Genomic DNA, 17,725 nt, shown 5'->3' with positions numbered 1-17,725 from the left:
GCCAAAAATCCAAAGGGGTTGGCCTTACTTTTTTGCTCATTTTCGGAGCCAAAAAGTTTTCGTCTTTGAATCGATTTGTACGACCGTTTCTAGACTAATTGGACCCCCAGGAACTCAGAAAACACGGCAAAATGGCGTAGGATCAACAGCAGAGAAATGACGATCAAAATCCACAGTTTTTTGGCTGTAACTTTTCACCTGTTGCTCGCAGCGTATTGGGACTGCGCTCAATCGATTTCTCTCGCAAAATTACGTCGGAATAGTGCCTCGTTAAATCGATTGCAGCCTTTTTCAAAATCGTTGGAATTTTCACCAAAAATCCTAAGGGGTTAGCCTTACTTTTTTGCTCATTTTTGGAGCCAGAAATTTTTCGTCTTCGAATCGATTTGTACGACCGTTTCTAGACCAATTGGACCCCCAGGAACTCAGAAAACACGGCAAAAATAGCGTAGGATCAACAGCAGAGAAATGACGATCAAAATCCACAGTTTTTTGGCTGTAACTTTTCACCTGTTGCTCGCAGCGTATTGGGACTGCGCTCAATCGATTTCTCTCGCAAAATTACGTCGGAATAGTGCCTCGTTAAATCGATTGCAGCCTTTTTCAAAATCGTTGAAATTTTCGCCAAAAATCCAAAGGGGTTAGCCTTACTTTTTTGCTCATTTTCGGAGCCAAAAATTTTTCGTCTTCGAATCGATTTGTACGACCATTTCTAGACTAATTGGACCCCCTGGAACTCAGAAAACACGGCAAAAATGGCGTAGGATCAACAGCAGAGAAATGACGATCAAAATCCACAGTTTTTTGGCTGTAACTTTTCACCTGTTGCTCGCAGCGTATTGGGACTGCGCTCAATCGATTTCTCTCGCAAAATTACGTCGGAATAGTGCCTCGTTAAATCGATTGCAGCCTTTTTCAAAATCGTTGAAATTTTCGCCAAAAATCCACAGGGGTTAGCCTTACTTTTTTGCTCATTTTCGGAGCCAAAAATTTTTCGTCTTCGAATCGATTTGTACGACCATTTCTGGACTAATTGGACCCCCAGGAACTCAGAAAACACGGCAAAAATAGCGTAGGATCAACAGCAGAGAAATGACGATCAAAATCCACAGTTTTTTGGCTGTAACTTTTCACCTGTTGCTCGCAGCGTATTGGGACTGCGCTCAATCGATTTCTCTCGCAAAATTACGTCGGAATAGTGCCTCGTTGAATCGATTGCAGCCTTTTTCAAAATCGTTGAAATTTGACGCCAAAAATCCAAAGGGGTTAGCCTTGCTTTTTTGCTCATTTTTGGAGCCAAAAATTTTTCGTCTTCGAATCGATTTGTACGACCATTTCTGGACTAATTGGACCCCCAGGAACTCAGAAAACACGGCAAAAATAGCGTAGGATCAACAGCAGAGAAATGACGATCAAAATCCACAGTTTTTTGGCTGTAACTTTTCACCTGTTGCTCGCAGCGTATTGGGACTGCGCTCAATCGATTTCTCTCGCAAAATTACGTCGGAATAGTGCCTTGTTGAATCGATTGCAGCCTTTTTCAAAATCGTTGAAATGTTCGCCAAAAATCCAAAGGGGTTAGCCTTGCTTTTTTGCTCATTTTTGGAGCCAAAAATTTTTCGTTGTCGAATCGATTTGTACGACCGTTTCTAGACTAATTGGACCCCCAGGAACTCAGAAAACACGGCAAAAATAGCGTAGGATCAACGGCAGAGAAATGACGATCAAAATCCACAGTTTTTCGGCTGTAACTTTTCACCTGTTGCTCGCAGCGTATTGGGACTGCGCTCAATCGATTTTTCTCGCAAAATTACGTCGGAATAGTGCCTCGTTAAATCGATTGCAGCCTTTTTCAAAATCGTTAAAATTTTCGCCAAAAATCCAAAGGGGTTAGCCTTACTTTTTTGCTCATTTTTGGAGCCAAAAATTTTTCGTCGTCGAATCGATTTGTACGACCGTTTCTAGACTAATTGGACCCCCAGGAACTCAGAAAACACGGCAAAAATAGCGTAGGATCAACGGCAGAGAAATGACGATCAAAATCCACAGTTTTTCGGCTGTAACTTTTCACCTGTTGCTCGCAGCGTATTGGGACTGCGCTCAATCGATTTCTCTCGCAAAATTACGTCGGAATAGTGCCTCGTTAAATCGATTGCAGCCTTTTTCAAAATCGTTAAAATTTTCGCCAAAAATCCAAAGGGGTTAGCCTTACTTTTTTGCTCATTTTCGGAGCCAAGAATTTTTCGTCTTCGAATCGATTTGTACGACCGTTTCTAGACTAATTGGACCCCCAGGAACTCAGAAAACACGGCAAAAATGGCGTAGGATCAACAGCAGAGAAATGACGATCAAAATCCACAGTTTTCTGGCTGTAACTTTTCACCTGTTGCTCGCAGCGTATTGGGACTGCGCTCAATCGATTTCTTACGCAAAATTACGTCGGAATAGTGCCTCGTTAAATCGATTGCAGCCTTTTTCAAAATCGTTGGAATTTTCGCCAAAAATCCTAAGGGGTTAGCCTTACTTTTTTGCTCATTTTTGGAGCCAGAAATTTTTCGTCTTCGAATCGATTTGTACGACCGTTTCTAGACTAATTGGACCCCCAGGAACTCAGAAAACACGGCAAAAATAGCGTAGGATCAACAGCAGAGAAATGACGATCAAAATCCTCCGTTTTTTGGCTGTAACTTTTCACCTGTTGCTCGCAGCGTATTGGGACTGCGCTCAATCGATTTCTCTCGCAAAATTACGTCGGAATAGTGCCTCGTTAAATTGATTGCAGCCTTTTTCAAAATCGTTGAAATTTTCGCCAAAAATCCAAAGGGGTTAGCCTTACTTTTTTGCTCATTTTCGAAGCCAAAAATTTTTCGTCTTTGAATCGATTTGTACGACCATTTCTGGACTAATTGGACCCCCAGGAACTCAGAAAACACGGCAAAAATAGCGTAGGATCAACAGTAGAGAAATGACGATCAAAATCCACAGTTTTTTGGCTGTAACTTTTCACCTGTTGCTCGCAGCGTATTGGGACTGCGCTCAATCGATTTCTCTAGCAAAATTACGTCGGAATAGTGCCTCGTTGAATCGATTGCAGCCTTTTTCAAAATCGTTGAAATTTTCGCCAAAAATCCAAAGGGGTTAGCCTTACTTTTTTGCTCATTTTCGGAGCCAAAAATTTTTCGTCTTCGAATCGATTTGTACGACCGTTTCTAGACTAATTGGACCCCCAGGAACTCAGAAAACACGGCAAAAATGGCGTAGGATCAACAGCAGAGAAATGACGATCAAAATCCACAGTTTTTTGGCTGTAACTTTTCACCTGTTGCTCGCAGCGTATTGGGACTGCGCTCAATCGATTTCTCTCGCAAAATTACGTCGGAATAGTGCCTCGTTAAATCGATTGCAGCCTTTTTCAAAATCGTTGGAATTTTCACCAAAAATCCTAAGGGGTTAGCCTTACTTTTTTGCTCATTTTTGGAGCCAGAAATTTTTCGTCTTCGAATCGATTTGTACGACCGTTTCTAGACTAATTGGACCCCCAGGAACTCAGAAAACACGGCAAAAATGGCGTAGGATCAACAGCAGAGAAATGACGATCAAAATCCACAGTTTTTTGGCTGTAACTTTTCACCTGTTGCTCGCAGCGTATTGGGACTGCGCTCAATCGATTTCTTTCGCAAAATTACGTCGGAATAGTGCCTCGTTAAATCGATTGCAGCCTTTTTCAAAATCGTTGGAATTTTCACCAAAAATCCTAAGGGGTTAGCCTTACTTTTTTGCTCATTTTTGGAGCCAGAAATTTTTCGTCTTCGAATCGATTTGTACGACCGTTTCTAGACTAATTGGACCCCCAGGAACTCAGAAAACACGGCAAAAATAGCGTAGGATCAACAGCAGAGAAATGACGATCAAAATCCACAGTTTTTTGGCTGTAACTTTTCACCTGTTGCTCGCAGCGTATTGGGACTGCGCTCAATCGATTTCTCTCGCAAAATTACGTCGGAATAGTGCCTCGTTAAATCGATTGCAGCCTTTTTCAAAATCGTTGAAATTTTCGCCAAAAATCCAAAGGGGTTAGCCTTACTTTTTTGCTCATTTTCGGAGCCAAAAATTTTTCGTCTTCGAATCGATTTGTACGACCATTTCTAGACTAATTGGACCCCCTGGAACTCAGAAAACACGCCAAAAATAGCGTAGGATCAACAGCAGAGAAATGACGATCAAAATCCACAGTTTTTTGGCTGTAACTTTTCACCTGTTGCTCGCAGCGTATTGGGACTGCGCTCAATCGATTTCTCTCGCAAAATTACGTCGGAATAGTGCCTCGTTAAATCGATTGCAGCCTTTTTCAAAATCGTTAAAATTTTCGCCAAAACTCCAAAGGGGTTAGCCTTACTTTTTTGCTCATTTTCGGAGCCAAAAATTTTTCGTCTTCGAATCGATTTGTTCGACCGTTTCTAGACTAATTGGACCCCCAGGAACTCAGAAAACACGGCGAAAATGGCGTAGGATCAACAGCAGAGAAATGACGATCAAAATCCACAGTTTTTTGGCTGTAACTTTTCACCTGTTGCTCGCAGCGTATTGGGACTGCGCTCAATCGATTTCTCTCGCAAAATTACGTCGGAATAGTGCCTTGTTAAATCGATTGCAGCCTTTTTCAAAATCGTTGAAATTTTCGCCAAAAATCCAAAGGGGTTAGCCTTACTTTTTTGCTCATTTTCGGAGCCAAAAATTTTTCGTCTTCGAATCGATTTGTACGACCATTTCTGGACTAATTGGACCCCCAGGAACTCAGAAAACACGGCAAAAATAGCGTAGGATCAACAGCAGAGAAATGACGATCAAAATCCACAGTTTTTTGGCTGTAACTTTTCACCTGTTGCTCGCAGCGTATTGGGACTGCGCTCAATCGATTTCTCTCGCAAAATTACGTCGGAATAGTGCCTCGTTGAATCGATTGCAGCCTTTTTCAAAATCGTTGAAATTTTCGCCAAAAATCCAAAGGGGTTAGCCTTGCTTTTTTGCTCATTTTTGGAGCCAAAAATTTTTCGTCGTCGAATCGATTTGTACGACCGTTTCCAGACTAATTGGACCCCCAGGAACTCAGAAAACACGGCAAAAATAGCGTAGGATCAACGGCAGAGAAATGACGATCAAAATCCACAGTTTTTCGGCTGTAACTTTTCACCTGTTGCTCGCAGCGTATTGGGACTGCGCTCAATCGATTTCTCTCGCAAAATTACGTCGGAATAGTGCCTCATTAAATCGATTGCAGCCTTTTTCAAAATCGTTAAAATTTCCGCCAAAAATCCAAAGGGGTTAGCCTTACTTTTTTGCTCATTTTCGGAGCCAAGAATTTTTCGTCTTCGAATCGATTTGTACGACCGTTTCTAGACTAATTGGACCCCCAGGAACTCAGAAAACACGGCAAAAATGGCGTAGGATCAACAGCAGAGAAATGACGATCAAAATCCACAGTTTTTTGGCTGTAACTTTTCACCTGTTGCTCGCAGCGTATTGGGACTGCGCTCAATCGATTTCTCACGCAAAATTACGTCGGAATAGTGCCTCGTTAAATCGATTGCAGCCTTTTTCAAAATCGTTGGAATTTTCACCAAAAATCCTAAGGGGTTAGCCTTACTTTTTTGCTCATTTTTGGAGCCAGAAATTTTTCGTCTTCGAATCGATTTGTACGACCGTTTCTAGACTAATTGGACCCCCAGGAACTCAGAAAACACGGCAAAAATAGCGTAGGATCAACAGCAGAGAAATGACGATCAAAATCCTCCGTTTTTTGGCTGTAACTTTTCACCTGTTGCTCGCAGCGTATTGGGACTGCGCTCAATCGATTTCTCTCGCAAAATTACGTCGGAATAGTGCCTCGTTAAATTGATTGCAGCCTTTTTCAAAATCGTTGAAATTTTCGCCAAAAATCCAAAGGGGTTAGCCTTACTTTTTTGCTCATTTTCGAAGCCAAAAATTTTTCGTCTTTGAATCGATTTGTACGACCATTTCTGGACTAATTGGACCCCCAGGAACTCAGAAAACACAGCAAAAATAGCGTAGGATCAACAGTAGAGAAATGACGATCAAAATCCACAGTTTTTTGGCTGTAACTTTTCACCTGTTGCTCGCAGCGTATTGGGACTGCGCTCAATCGATTTCTCTCGCAAAATTACGTCGGAATAGTGCCTCGTTAAATCGATTGCAGCCTTTTTCAAAATCGTTGAAATTTTCGCCAAAAATCCAAAGGGGTTAGCCTTACTTTTTTGCTCATTTTCGGAGCCAAAAATTTTTCGTCTTCGAATCGATTTGTACGACCGTTTCTAGACTAATTGGACCCCCAGGAACTCAGAAAACACGGCAAAAATGGCGTAGGATCAACAGCAGAGAAATGACGATCAAAATCCACAGTTTTTTGGCTGTAACTTTTCACCTGTTGCTCGCAGCGTATTGGGACTGCGCTCAATCGATTTCTCTCGCAAAATTACGTCGGAATAGTGCCTCGTTAAATCGATTGCAGCCTTTTTCAAAATCGTTGAAATTTTCGCCACAAATCCAAAGGGGTTAGCCTTACTTTTTTGCTCATTTTCGGAGACAAAAATTTTTCGTCTTAGAATCGATTTGTACGACCATTACTAGACTAATTGGACCCCTAGGAACTCAGAAAACACGGTAAAAATAGCGTAGGATCAACAGCAGAGAAATGACGATCGAAATCCTCAGTTTTTTGGCTGTAACTTTTCACCTGCTGCTCGCAGCGTATTGGGACTGCGCTCAATTGATTTCTCTCGCGAAATTACGTCGGAATAGTGCCTCGTTAAATTGATTGCAGCCATTTTCAAAATCGCTGTAATTTTCGCCAAAAATCCAAAGGGGTTAGCCTTACTTTTTTGCTCATTTTCCAAGCCAAAAATTTTTCGTCTCTGAATCGATTTGTACGACCATTTCTAGACTAATTAGACCCCCAGGAACTCAGAAAACACGGCGAAAATAGCGTAGGATCAACAGCAGAGAAATGACGATCAAAATCCTCAGTTTTTTGGCTGTAACTTTCCACCTGTTGCTCGCAGCGTATTGGGACTGCGCTCAATCGATTTCTCTCGCAAAATTACGTCGGAATAGTGCCTCGTTAAATCGATTGCAGCCTTTTTCAAAATCGTTAAAATTTTCACCAAAAATCCTAAGGGGTTAGCCTTACTTTTTTGCTCATTTTTGGAGCCAGAAATTTTTCGTCTTCGAATCGATTTGTACGACCGTTTCTAGTTTAATTGGACCCCCAGGAACTCAGAAAACACGGCAAAAATAGCGTAGGATCAACAGCAGAGAAATGACGATCAAAATCCACAGTTTTTTGGCTGTAACTTTTCACCTGTTGCTCGCAGCGTATTGGGACTGCGCTCAATCGATTTCTCTCGCAAAATTACGTCGGAATAGTGCCTCGTTAAATCGATTGCAGCCTTTTTCAAAATCGTTGAAATTTTCGCCAGAAATCCAAAGGGGTTAGCCTTACTTTTTTGCTCATTTTCGGAGCCAAAAATTTTTCGTCTTCGAATCGATTTGTACGACCATTTCTGGACTAATTGGACCGCCAGGAACTCAGAAAACACGGCAAAAATAGCGTAGGATCAACAGCAGAGAAATGACGATCAAAATCCTCCGTTTTTTGGCTGTAACTTCTCACCTGTTGCTCGCAGCGTATTGGGACTGCGCTCAATCGATTTCTCTCGCAAAATTACGTCGGAATAGTGCCTCGTTCAATCGATTGCAGCCTTTTTCAAAATCGTTAAAATTTTCACCAAAAATCCTAAGGGGTTAGCCTTACTTTTTTGCTCATTTTTGGAGCCAGAAATTTTTCGTCTTCGAATCGATTTGTACGACCGTTTCTAGACTAATTGGACCCCCAGGAACTCAGAAAACACGGCAAAAATAGCGTAGGATCAACAGCAGAGAAATGACGATCAAAATCCACAGTTTTTTGGCTGTAACTTTTCACCTGTTGCTCGCAGCGTATTGGGACTGCGCTCAATCGATTTCTCTCGCAAAATTACGTCGGAATAGTGCCTCGTTAAATCGATTACAGCCTTTTTCAAAATCGTTGAAATTTTCGCCAAAAATCCAAAGGGGTTAGCCTTACTTTTTTGCTCATTTTCGGAGCCAAAAATTTTTCGTCTTCGAATCGATTTGTACGACCATTTCTGGACTAATTGGACCCCCAGGAACTCAGAAAACACGGCAAAAATAGCGTAGGATCAACAGCAGAGAAATGACGATCAAAATCCTCCGTTTTTTGGCTGTAACTTTTCACCTGTTGCTCGCAGCGTATTGGGACTGCGCTCAATCGATTTCTCTCGCAAAATTACGTCGGAATAGTGCCTCGTTAAATTGATTGCAGCCTTTTTCAAAATCGTTGAAATTTTCGCCAAAAATCCTAAGGGGTTAGCCTTACTTTTTTGCTCATTTTCGGAGCCAAAAATTTGTCGTCTTTAAATTGATTTGTTCGACCATCTCTAGACTAATTGGACCCCCAGGAACTCAGAAAACACGGCAAAAATAGCGTAGGATTAACAGCAGAGAAATGACGATCAAAATCCTCAGTTTTTTGGCTGTAACTTTTCACCTGCTGCTTGCAGCGTTTTGGGACTGCGCTTAATCGATTTCTCTCGCAAAATTACGTCCGAATAGTGCCCCGTTGAATTCATTGCTGCCTTTTTCAAAATCGTTGAAATTTTCGCCAAAAATCCAAAGGGGTTAGCCTTACTTTTTTGCTCATTTTCGGAGACAAAAATTTGTTGTCTTAGAATCGATTTGTACGACCATTACTAGACTAATTGGACCCCCGGGAACTCAGAAAACACGGTAAAAATAGCGTAGGATCAACAGCAGAGAAATGACGATCGAAATCCTCAGTTTTTTGGCTGTAACTTTTCACCTGCTGCTCGCAGCGTATTGGGACTGCGCTCAATTGATTTCTCTCGCGAAATTACGTCGGAATAGTGCCTCGTTAAATTGATTGCAGCCTTTTTCAAAATCGTTGAAATTTTCGCCAAAAATTCAAAGGGGTTAGCCTTACTTTTTTGCTCATTTTCGGAGCCAAAAATTTTTCGTCTTTGAATCGATTTGTACGACCATTTCAAGACTAATTGGACCCCCAGGAACTCAGAAAACACGGCAAAAATAGCGTAGGATCAACAGCAGAGAAATGACGATCGAAATCCTCAGTTTTTTGGCTGTAACTTTTCAGCTGTTGCTTGCAGCGCATTCGGACTGCGCTCAATCGATTTCTCCTGCAAAATTACATCGGAATAATGCCTGAAAGAACTTTTCGCAGCACTTTCCAGAATCTTTCAAATTTTCGCAAAAATCGCAAATTCTTACTTTTCCCTGGGAAAATAATTTTTTTACCATAGATTTAACTTGTATGACACATTCCACCCTATCAAACCTACTGGAACTTGGAAAACGCATTAAAAAAAAGCGCAGAACCAGGAGCAGATAAACTGCAAAGTAAATTCATTATTTCAAGGCTGCAACTTCTGACCCACTGTTTACAGTGAGTTCAGACTCATCGAAATCTGCAGAATCACGGTCGTACCAACGAGGATGGGACGGCTAAACGAATCTATTGTTCATATTTTAGACAAACTTACCATTTATTCTACTGCAAACACATTTTCTAAAGGTTCCATTCTGCAAATCATCCGGTTATCGAATAATATGATAATTCATGAAACCTAGCCGACTAAATCGCATTTACCAATATCTTTAAACATTCCTAATCGGTTACCCGAGCATAGGGCTCACAGACCCGAAATACTATTCGCACCAACCAGGTCGGCAACTGTAGGAAGTTTCTGTACCGCAGCTCTCTGCACAGTCCTTAGACTCTAACAAACTGTGATTGGCCGGCTCAAAATATTTACGTGACTACGTCAGAGCTGCACCAAGCGATGCGGTAAGGTCGCAGACTGCAGTGCCCACGTAGTGCTTCAGATGCTCAAGTAGTTCGAAGTGTGCAGTATTAAAATAATATCAACGTAACCAATCTTCAGCATGGTTCTGAGATGCTGCATTTGCAAAATAGAAAGTGAGAAACTAAATGGTTTGAGGGTCAATTTTCACAAGTGATATTAGAAATTATATGGCTTAGGTTACTGTCTACATTTTCTTTGTAATCAGGTACTCACATATATTTGATATTACACAGATAACCAGCAATGCACTAAATACATTTTTCTCAATCATGAATAAGTATTATATAATATAACCGCTAACCAGTAATTTATTATTCGAGTTTACTTTTAATTATCGTTGATATTAAGTTTTGTTTAAACATAAGCACCGCTAATAAATTATTCTAATCCTTAGTTAGTGTCAAGATAAGTAAAGTAAGGTACCACGTTAAGTGTACGGTTCAATAAACTATGGTCAAAGAGCCACTGTGTGAATAAAAATATAATTTTTTTTTGTCACTAATGCATTACCACATCAATGATTTCTTCAAACCCAAAATCCCAAAAATTCAAAACAAATACCAAGTTCGTAAAGCAAGTTTGCTTTCGAACAAAAATTATCCCTCTTAGATACAATTGTCATGAATTCTTGAGTGTTAATATAATGTAACATGATATTATATATTATATATTATATCGAAATATAGATGACATATAGTATATGATACACAGCAATAATTATATACGTAATTACCGTACATAACATATACCATAATGAAAGCAACATAATCTCTTCAAAGTGTCATACAAAAATGTTAATTAGGGCACTAAATTTACCACGCTACGCTTCTGGTTTAGAAAGAGAGAGGTGGAGAGAGCTTGTACTAATGTCCCCCTTTACGGCCAGAAGGCTCTCACCATGTATACACAGCCCCTTGCCGAATATGTGTCTTCGAACTGTTTAGTTCGTGGCGAGTAACAGATACCAACTTCAGATCAGCAGCTTGCGTTCAACAGCGCCACCCTCTTTCACACTCAAAATCAGCTCACTTTTTATAACACCAAGATATACCTGCCTCTATACACTCCATACTCAATGATACGGCATTTTCCTAAGGTATCTCCCTGCATGCAACCCAGGAAGTGTGCAAGCACAGTCTACAAGTTGTCAGTCAAAATAGGTTACAACCCAACATTATTACTGCTACATACAGAGTACGCGATCTGCATGTTTATCCCGTTCGAATCCAGTTATCTTCCACTGTCATTGTAATTCGTGTTTGAATTACAACGTACCTGACAAGAAAAAAATACCTATTAAAAATATAACAACATCGAAATACAATTGACATTTAATATGTTGTCAGCAATTGTGAAAGAACACCAGAGCAAACAGTCAGCTAGAAAAGAAAGGCAAGGTAAAAAAGAATACCTCGTAGCAGTTCATATTTTCAATTCTCTCATTTTTGTTTTTTATTACTAATTATATTACAAAATTTTCACCGTGTTCAGAACAAAAACGCAAGGAAGCCGTTCAGGCAGCTAATAACTTGACTCAAGCTCTCGTCGATCACTTGAATGTTGGGTGAGTATCGTGACAACCAATGCAAGATAATTTTATATACAAAAATCTCAATATTCCATCCTTTAGGGTTGCTCAGGCTTATTTGAATCAGAAGAGACTGGATGCAGAAGCTAAACAATTGCAGCATAGTGCAACCAATTTTGCCAAGCAGACACAAGCTTGGCTCAGCTTGGTTGAAAGTTTTTCTAGTGCTCTAAAAGAAATTGGAGATGCAGAGAATTGGGCGAGAAGTATAGAAGGTGATATGAGAACAATTGCCACTGCTCTAGAATATTCCTATAAAGGTTTGTATCACATGCGAAAATCATTTCATTTCAATTCTTATTTTATGACTTACAAACACAATGATATTACTTATTCAATTTAGCAACCCAGGAACCACAAGGGACACAAGCAACCAATGAGGCTTCACGTCCTACTAATCCTTAATCTATAAATCAGTATTAATTTACTTTTTAAAGATACATATCTACCAAAGTTGTGGAAATGCATCTTCTACTCAACTTGTTAAGAGTCTCAAAAAGATGAGAACATTGCATTTTGAGATGTACGCAAGTAGGTATTGATACGCCATTGTGTAATTTAAACATATCTTATCATTGAGTATGTTTATGCGAACCTTTTCTTGGTACACGACATCAACATTTTCTTGTATAACTGAATCAGTTGCCAGAGTATAAATACATACAAGTTATAAATGTCAGTTAATAATCATTATTCTCTTAGTTTGAAAATTAAACTGAGAATGCATTATTTTTTTGCCGCAGATCATACAATTCGTAATGATACAGGTGCTGAATAACAGTTCATAGTAATTGAAAAGAAATATGAATGTGGTCTAGGTAAATAAAGATAACAAAAAAAACACAGTTCATTACAATATGAAAGGTCAATATTTATTGACTAGCTTAGGGAATAGCATTTAACTTATTTTCTAGACAAAATCAAAGTTGTTAGGGGTTTTACAGGAAGTTAGAGGTTTGGGATGGTGGAGGGATGGGAAAGTCGCGGATAATTTTAGTTTTATTTATTTATTCATTCATTTATTTGTAATCAATCGATGAGTTCTTCTACTATGGGGTATCTTGCATATAACCAAATCAACTCAACTGATAAAGAATATGATCGGTGTAAACTTGAAATGGCTGTACTTTCCCGTAGGAAAAGAAAAAAAAAAAAGGAGAATTTCGGCGATTCTTGAATATTTTCGTAAACTTTTTCAGCCTGTTTCACCCCCGACTATCACCGACATGCCCTGGCCAGGGGCCTGATGCCCAATGATTCTGATTCTGTCTTGAAGCTTGCTCTACTGCTCTTGCAGCTCCTCTAGGCTTGAGACTTCTCAGCCGGAAATGAATCGGATTCGGATCATATTCTTTGTCACAAGCGCGAAAGACCTTCGTGGGATCTTGAAATTCATTCGAGCAAGAGAAAGATCTTCAGAAATCTTGTCTTCAATTTTTCTTTTCAAAACCTTTCATTTTTTTCAGAGTCAAACTTGAAACTTCCCTCTATCATCCAATACCTCTTGATTCAAAACCTTATAAACAAACAAATGTGTTAGAGAAATCTATATAGAATTTTCAGGTTTATTTATTGTAGTAAATCGCTAAGAATACCACATATTTCAAATTATTACCACACGTACGGCGTGGTAGTACATTGACAAATAGCTGGAATACAACCTCAAGCGTCAAAACACCGAACGAATAAAAGTTGAACCAAAAAGTGAATGAATCGTATTCCAACCTTTACATGATAGTCATACGATAAAATAACTAAAACCTTACAACCATAACGTCGGAAAAACCATAATAGAAATTAAAAAAAAAAAAAACCATTGACGAGTAATGGAAGTAAGGTTTTTTCGGACCATTCGCACCTTACTGCTCACTAACAGATATTCGAAAATGTGCTCTACTACATCGCAATACAGCGATATATACATTGTCATTTGTAGCAAGGTGGGAATGGTCATACGTTTGTTAGAATGTAGCGTTTGCATTATTGGCCCCCGTCTAGTTAGGGGTAAGGGAGGTGAAAGGATCAAGTCACACAAATGGCTCCCAACACCTGGCCTCTCGCGTCACACTCGCATCACTTAATATCGACCTGAAATTCATTAAGCAACAAAAACAATGATTGTTTGACTTTTGTCAATGATTGCACTTAGTTACTACCGCTATTTTCATTAGATGCATTCCTCGGATGCTTCTGCGTCGATCTTCAGTTAAGAAACTTGTAATAGCGCCAAAAACTCCCAAAATGAAAGTTGTCGAAGTGTTAATGAAAGAATCTAGGGTGTCCACACAAAATTAAAACAATTCAGCGGTCTTATTGCGATTATTTCCAGTCTATGAACTTCCATCTATTATGTATCCAAACTTGTCTCTTCAGACAATGTATTTCAACTAATTTCTGAAAGTTTATTCAACGAAACGCTCCTCAACATCTCATATTCAAATCATGGACTTGCTAGAAACCTATCATGCACATAGAAAAAAATTATAATTACCGGATTACACGTATTTTGTTAATGAAATGGATAAATTAATACAACGAAAATTGGAGTATCCGTAAAATGATGACGTTAAAAATAGTGGATTCAAAATTAGTATGCAGCCTATGAATTACAATGGCGAAAAGTCGTTCAACTAAAAACGTTATTACAGCCGCCCGGAAGCCAAACTTGATATCAAGTTTGCTGGAATACTCCATTTCCTTGGCCAGTTGTTCCATCCTGTGAAACTCTAGTATTTGGATAACTTAGACAACTATATGACTTATTCAGCTGTATTATTGTAGTACGAAGTAACATTTCTGTGGACACCCAATCCATGAGGACGACGTAGTTGCGTCTATAGAGTAATTATGTTAATTTCTATAAGAAAATTATAGACCAGACTTACGGGGGGAATATGACCGTGACCTTGACCGTTCATAGCGTGTGCGGCGACGACTACTACTGTTATAATAAGGGCTGGGTGATCTCCTATAGCTTCCTCTGTATCCACTCCCTCTGTTTTCAAAAATACAAAATCATATAATATCATTGATTTTAAAGCATGGATTCCTAATCTTCTGGAACTTTATCGAGGAATGATACTTACTCTCTCCGTCTGGATCCTTCCCAACTTCTATCATGCAAATGAGTTGGCTTCCCCATATAAATGCCAGGAGTGGGTGTATGTGCTCGTTGAGTAATTGAAAAATCTACTCGTATTCGTCGACCATCAATTTCCATTCCTGTACACTGTTCCTTGGCAACTTTAGCATCTTCAGATGACTCAAAGTATACAAAGCAAAATCCTCTCGATCGTCCAGTCTGAAACACGTTCATTCGCCACCAAACGGCCATCCTCCATTAATCAGTTTTTCAGACCAAACTACATATGGACTTGGAGAAGACAATCTCAGCGAATAATACAGAGGTATTTGTTAATCTGGGAAGTTGCACAATCCCTGATATGACATTTTGTTCAAAAAGTTGCTAAGAATTTTGACATGAATTGCGAAACAAAGTAATAATTTAATTCAATTGACATTCCACAAATGTTGGATGTAGATTTATAGTGGAAAAAAATGTATCTCCAATTACGCAACTTCCCTACTATCGAAGAGAAGAAGAAAAAAAAACCCATAGTGAAAAATAAAGATTTAAATAAAAAATTGAAAGTTGGACTTGGATGTAGGTCATCTTCTACAACCTTCGTATAATACCACCAAGATCGATTATTCTTGAATCTTCTATATCTTGCATAGTCCTATAGTCCTATAGCTACCGAATGGCAACAATGGTGTATATTCTGAAAAACTAACGAAAGGAGAAGTAACATTCAAAGAAGCGAGTTGTGGCCAGATGCCTTTAACATAATCGCGCAAACTTCACAGGCGAATGTTCTAAATCTCTGGCCTAAACCTTTTTACTGTTCCTCCTGTCAATTACAATAAAAATAAAAGCCAAGAGGGTATAAAACGCAAATAAGTAAATTATTGCACTGACAAAAATTAAAGGAATAATTTTTTTCACTTTGGATAAAGTGAAGAAATAGCACTAGTACCTTGGCATCAATGACGACTTGCACTCGTTCAACTGGGCCGTATTTGGAGAAGATGTGATGGATCTGCTGCTCAGTCGTATAGATTGATAGGCCGAAGACACCGAGGCATCGGGAAGGGCAGGGGTTGTCCCGGTTACCAACATGGCGCCGCCTCGAAGACATGGGGCTGCGGGAGTGCGATCGGTAAATGTTCCTGTCTCTCTCGCGAGAGTAGCGCGAGCGCGAGTACGAACGAGACCTGCTGCGAGAGTAGCGCCCACCCCGATAGGGTGAGCGGCTGCGACTGCGGCTGCTTCCTCGATGTCCAGCCCCTGTGTATTTGCTGGTCCGGTATGGTTTACGACCTCGCGAACCTGATCTGCTCCTTGACCTTGAGTAGTCCTTGTTTGGACGATGACTCTCCTTCCTTTCCCTTGACTTGCGGGATCTGGATCTGGAACGCGATTCTCTGGGGCCTCCATCTGCTGTTCTCGGTCTTCTGGGGCTAGCGCTGCGACTGCCGCTTCGCTGTGATTAAATTTTTATAATTACTTGTGGTTTGTAATGAAAAATAGCGTCATTTATTTGGATATTCACTTGTAGAGAGAATTGGAATTTGACATTAAGTTCGGCAACAAAGGTATTCAAGTGATTAAAGAAATAAAGAGAAAAGGATTAGTCACATGTGAAACGGTGCGTTGTTAAAGTCATGAAACATCATTTTTACTGGAAACTGCTAAATATAGTAAAATGTCAAGGACACGTAAATAAAAAAAGATGTGATAGCAATGATGGGTGAAAATTGTATAAAAAAAAAAAAATTGGAATGATGCCAAATTTACATTCCACAGCTCATGTATTTTTCTCGATTTCATGTTTGTTATCGCCAAGTGTCTTATAAGGTTAGTCACATCCTCTGAACAGCAGAATATTCACTCGACAGATTGTTATGAAATAATTCACTGCTTTATTCAGCATATCAATTCATGAGCAACAGTTTGAATCTAAGTTACAAAAACGGTTTTTGTCTGACTAGAGGTGAAAAAGATAAAGAAAATGTAAAAACGAGGTTTGAAACATTATTATAAAAATAATTTCCACTCTTACAAAAGCTTCCATTCTGGTTATGATTAAATTTATATACTTGTGACTTGCAAATTTGGTCACTTAGATTAATGCGTGTAAGTAGTTTGAATAATCTTAATATAGAACACGTAATAGTTAGTGTTCTTTTTTACACAGAACGTATTTATATACATGTATATCTAAACAGACACATACATACATATCTATGTATATATACATATATATAAACTGGGTGGCTATAATACCACGTTAAAATTTTTCTGTGTATATATGAGGCGGAGGCACGTGGCGCATGATAAGAATTTCAGACTCAATTTCTGGTGTCCGTAAATTTCTTAGCACCGGGTGAGACGCAGCGTTAAAAACTATACATAAATCGTGTACGTTGGTATTCTTTTCTATCATACAGGATTCGATGTTAATGAATGTTTAATAGCCAGTTTTGATCATTGTAGAAATCATCCAAATAAAAGATATATTGGCTACGAAGTAAAGGCGCTACAAATCAATAATTGCACTCGTTGCGTGGTTTTCACTGATCAAACAACAAACCGCCGATTACAGTTGACTTTTCATTCATATAAAATCTGTTTATTAACAATGCAGATCAAAATTCAACGCTGATATAAAAAACTCACCTCTATGTCGCTCATCGTGATGATTTATCACCTAAAAAATAACTATACAAATGACCAAAAACTAAAGAGTAAACTGCCTAAAATGTTGCCGAGCCGCGCGTCACTAATGGCGTCGAACAGATTCCAGCGGGCGGAAATACACAAACGGTAACCGTGTATGAAAATTTTTCAACATCCGGCGTTGCTAGGTAACTAAGAATTCGTATGTGTATATATGAGAGTTAAAAAGTTTACACATTTCGGAAATTTTTGCAAAAAATTCAAGTACTACACGTATTGTCTTTATTCTGAAACACATGATGTTTATTCACAAGATTGCTATTCCAACCAAAGTCCATCAATCAAGTAATGAATCTAACTAGTTATAAGTCTACCTAGAATCAGTATAATGTACCACATAAGTAATTCAATGTACCGAAT

The 17,725-nt window shown here is 39.2% G+C and overlaps 2 protein-coding genes across 5 annotated transcripts; one reads left to right on the top strand and one right to left on the bottom strand.

Annotated features, from left to right (window-relative positions):
* The first annotated feature begins 11,124 nt into the window (after positions 1 to 11,124).
* On the top strand, positions 11,125 to 12,241 carry LOC124404006 (biogenesis of lysosome-related organelles complex 1 subunit 1). Its single transcript, XM_046877804.1, has 4 exons — positions 11,125 to 11,374; positions 11,469 to 11,541; positions 11,608 to 11,825; positions 11,909 to 12,241. Exons 1-4 carry the CDS (start codon positions 11,314 to 11,316, stop codon positions 11,968 to 11,970), a joined length of 414 nt encoding a protein of 137 aa, XP_046733760.1. The 5' UTR covers positions 11,125 to 11,313; the 3' UTR covers positions 11,971 to 12,241.
* Positions 12,242 to 12,415: 174 nt separating this feature from the next.
* On the bottom strand, positions 12,416 to 17,451 carry LOC124404005 (transformer-2 protein homolog alpha-like). Of its 4 annotated transcripts, XM_046877803.1 has the most exons (6): positions 17,306 to 17,451; positions 15,841 to 16,109; positions 15,603 to 15,768; positions 14,652 to 14,866; positions 14,451 to 14,560; positions 12,416 to 13,081 (listed from the first exon to the last, which is right to left on the bottom strand). In XM_046877803.1, the coding sequence occupies exons 1-6, from the start codon at positions 17,318 to 17,320 to the stop codon at positions 13,056 to 13,058; spliced, it is 801 nt and encodes a 266-aa protein (XP_046733759.1). In that variant the 5' UTR covers positions 17,321 to 17,451; the 3' UTR covers positions 12,416 to 13,055. The 4 variants fall into 4 exon arrangements, 3 of the variants coding, with proteins under 3 accessions (XP_046733759.1, XP_046733758.1, XP_046733757.1); XM_046877802.1 differs by having other exon boundaries at positions 12,416 to 13,653; positions 15,603 to 16,109; XM_046877801.1 differs by having other exon boundaries at positions 15,603 to 16,109.
* Between the last annotated feature and the right edge of the window lie 274 nt (positions 17,452 to 17,725).

This window comes from Diprion similis, chromosome 3, assembly GCF_021155765.1.
Source record: "Diprion similis isolate iyDipSimi1 chromosome 3, iyDipSimi1.1, whole genome shotgun sequence".
Classification (NCBI taxonomy): Eukaryota; Metazoa; Arthropoda; class Insecta; order Hymenoptera; family Diprionidae; genus Diprion; species Diprion similis.
Note: the sequence above shows the minus strand (reverse complement) of the source record. Positions and strands in the feature narration are given on the sequence as shown.

What these genes read in the sequence shown, in the direction of transcription:
- LOC124404006 (XM_046877804.1), top strand. Translation starts at nt 11,314, where the DNA reads ATGTTGTCAGCAATTGTGAAAGAACACCAGAGCAAACAGTCAGCTAGA. An exon ending in GTCGATCACTTGAATGTTGG is followed by an intron (nt 11,542 to 11,607) that starts GTGAGTATCGTG and finishes TCCATCCTTTAG; the next exon opens with GGTTGCTCAGGCTTATTTGA. An exon ending in TCTAGAATATTCCTATAAAG is followed by an intron (nt 11,826 to 11,908) that starts GTTTGTATCACA and finishes TATTCAATTTAG; the next exon opens with CAACCCAGGAACCACAAGGG.
- LOC124404005 (XM_046877801.1), bottom strand. An exon ending in GAAGGATCCAGACGGAGAGA is followed by an intron (nt 14,561 to 14,651) that starts GTAAGTATCATT and finishes TTTTGAAAACAG; the next exon opens with AGGGAGTGGATACAGAGGAA. An exon ending in GTCACGGTCATATTCCCCCC is followed by an intron (nt 13,082 to 14,450) that starts GTAAGTCTGGTC and finishes TTTGTTTATAAG; the next exon opens with GTTTTGAATCAAGAGGTATT.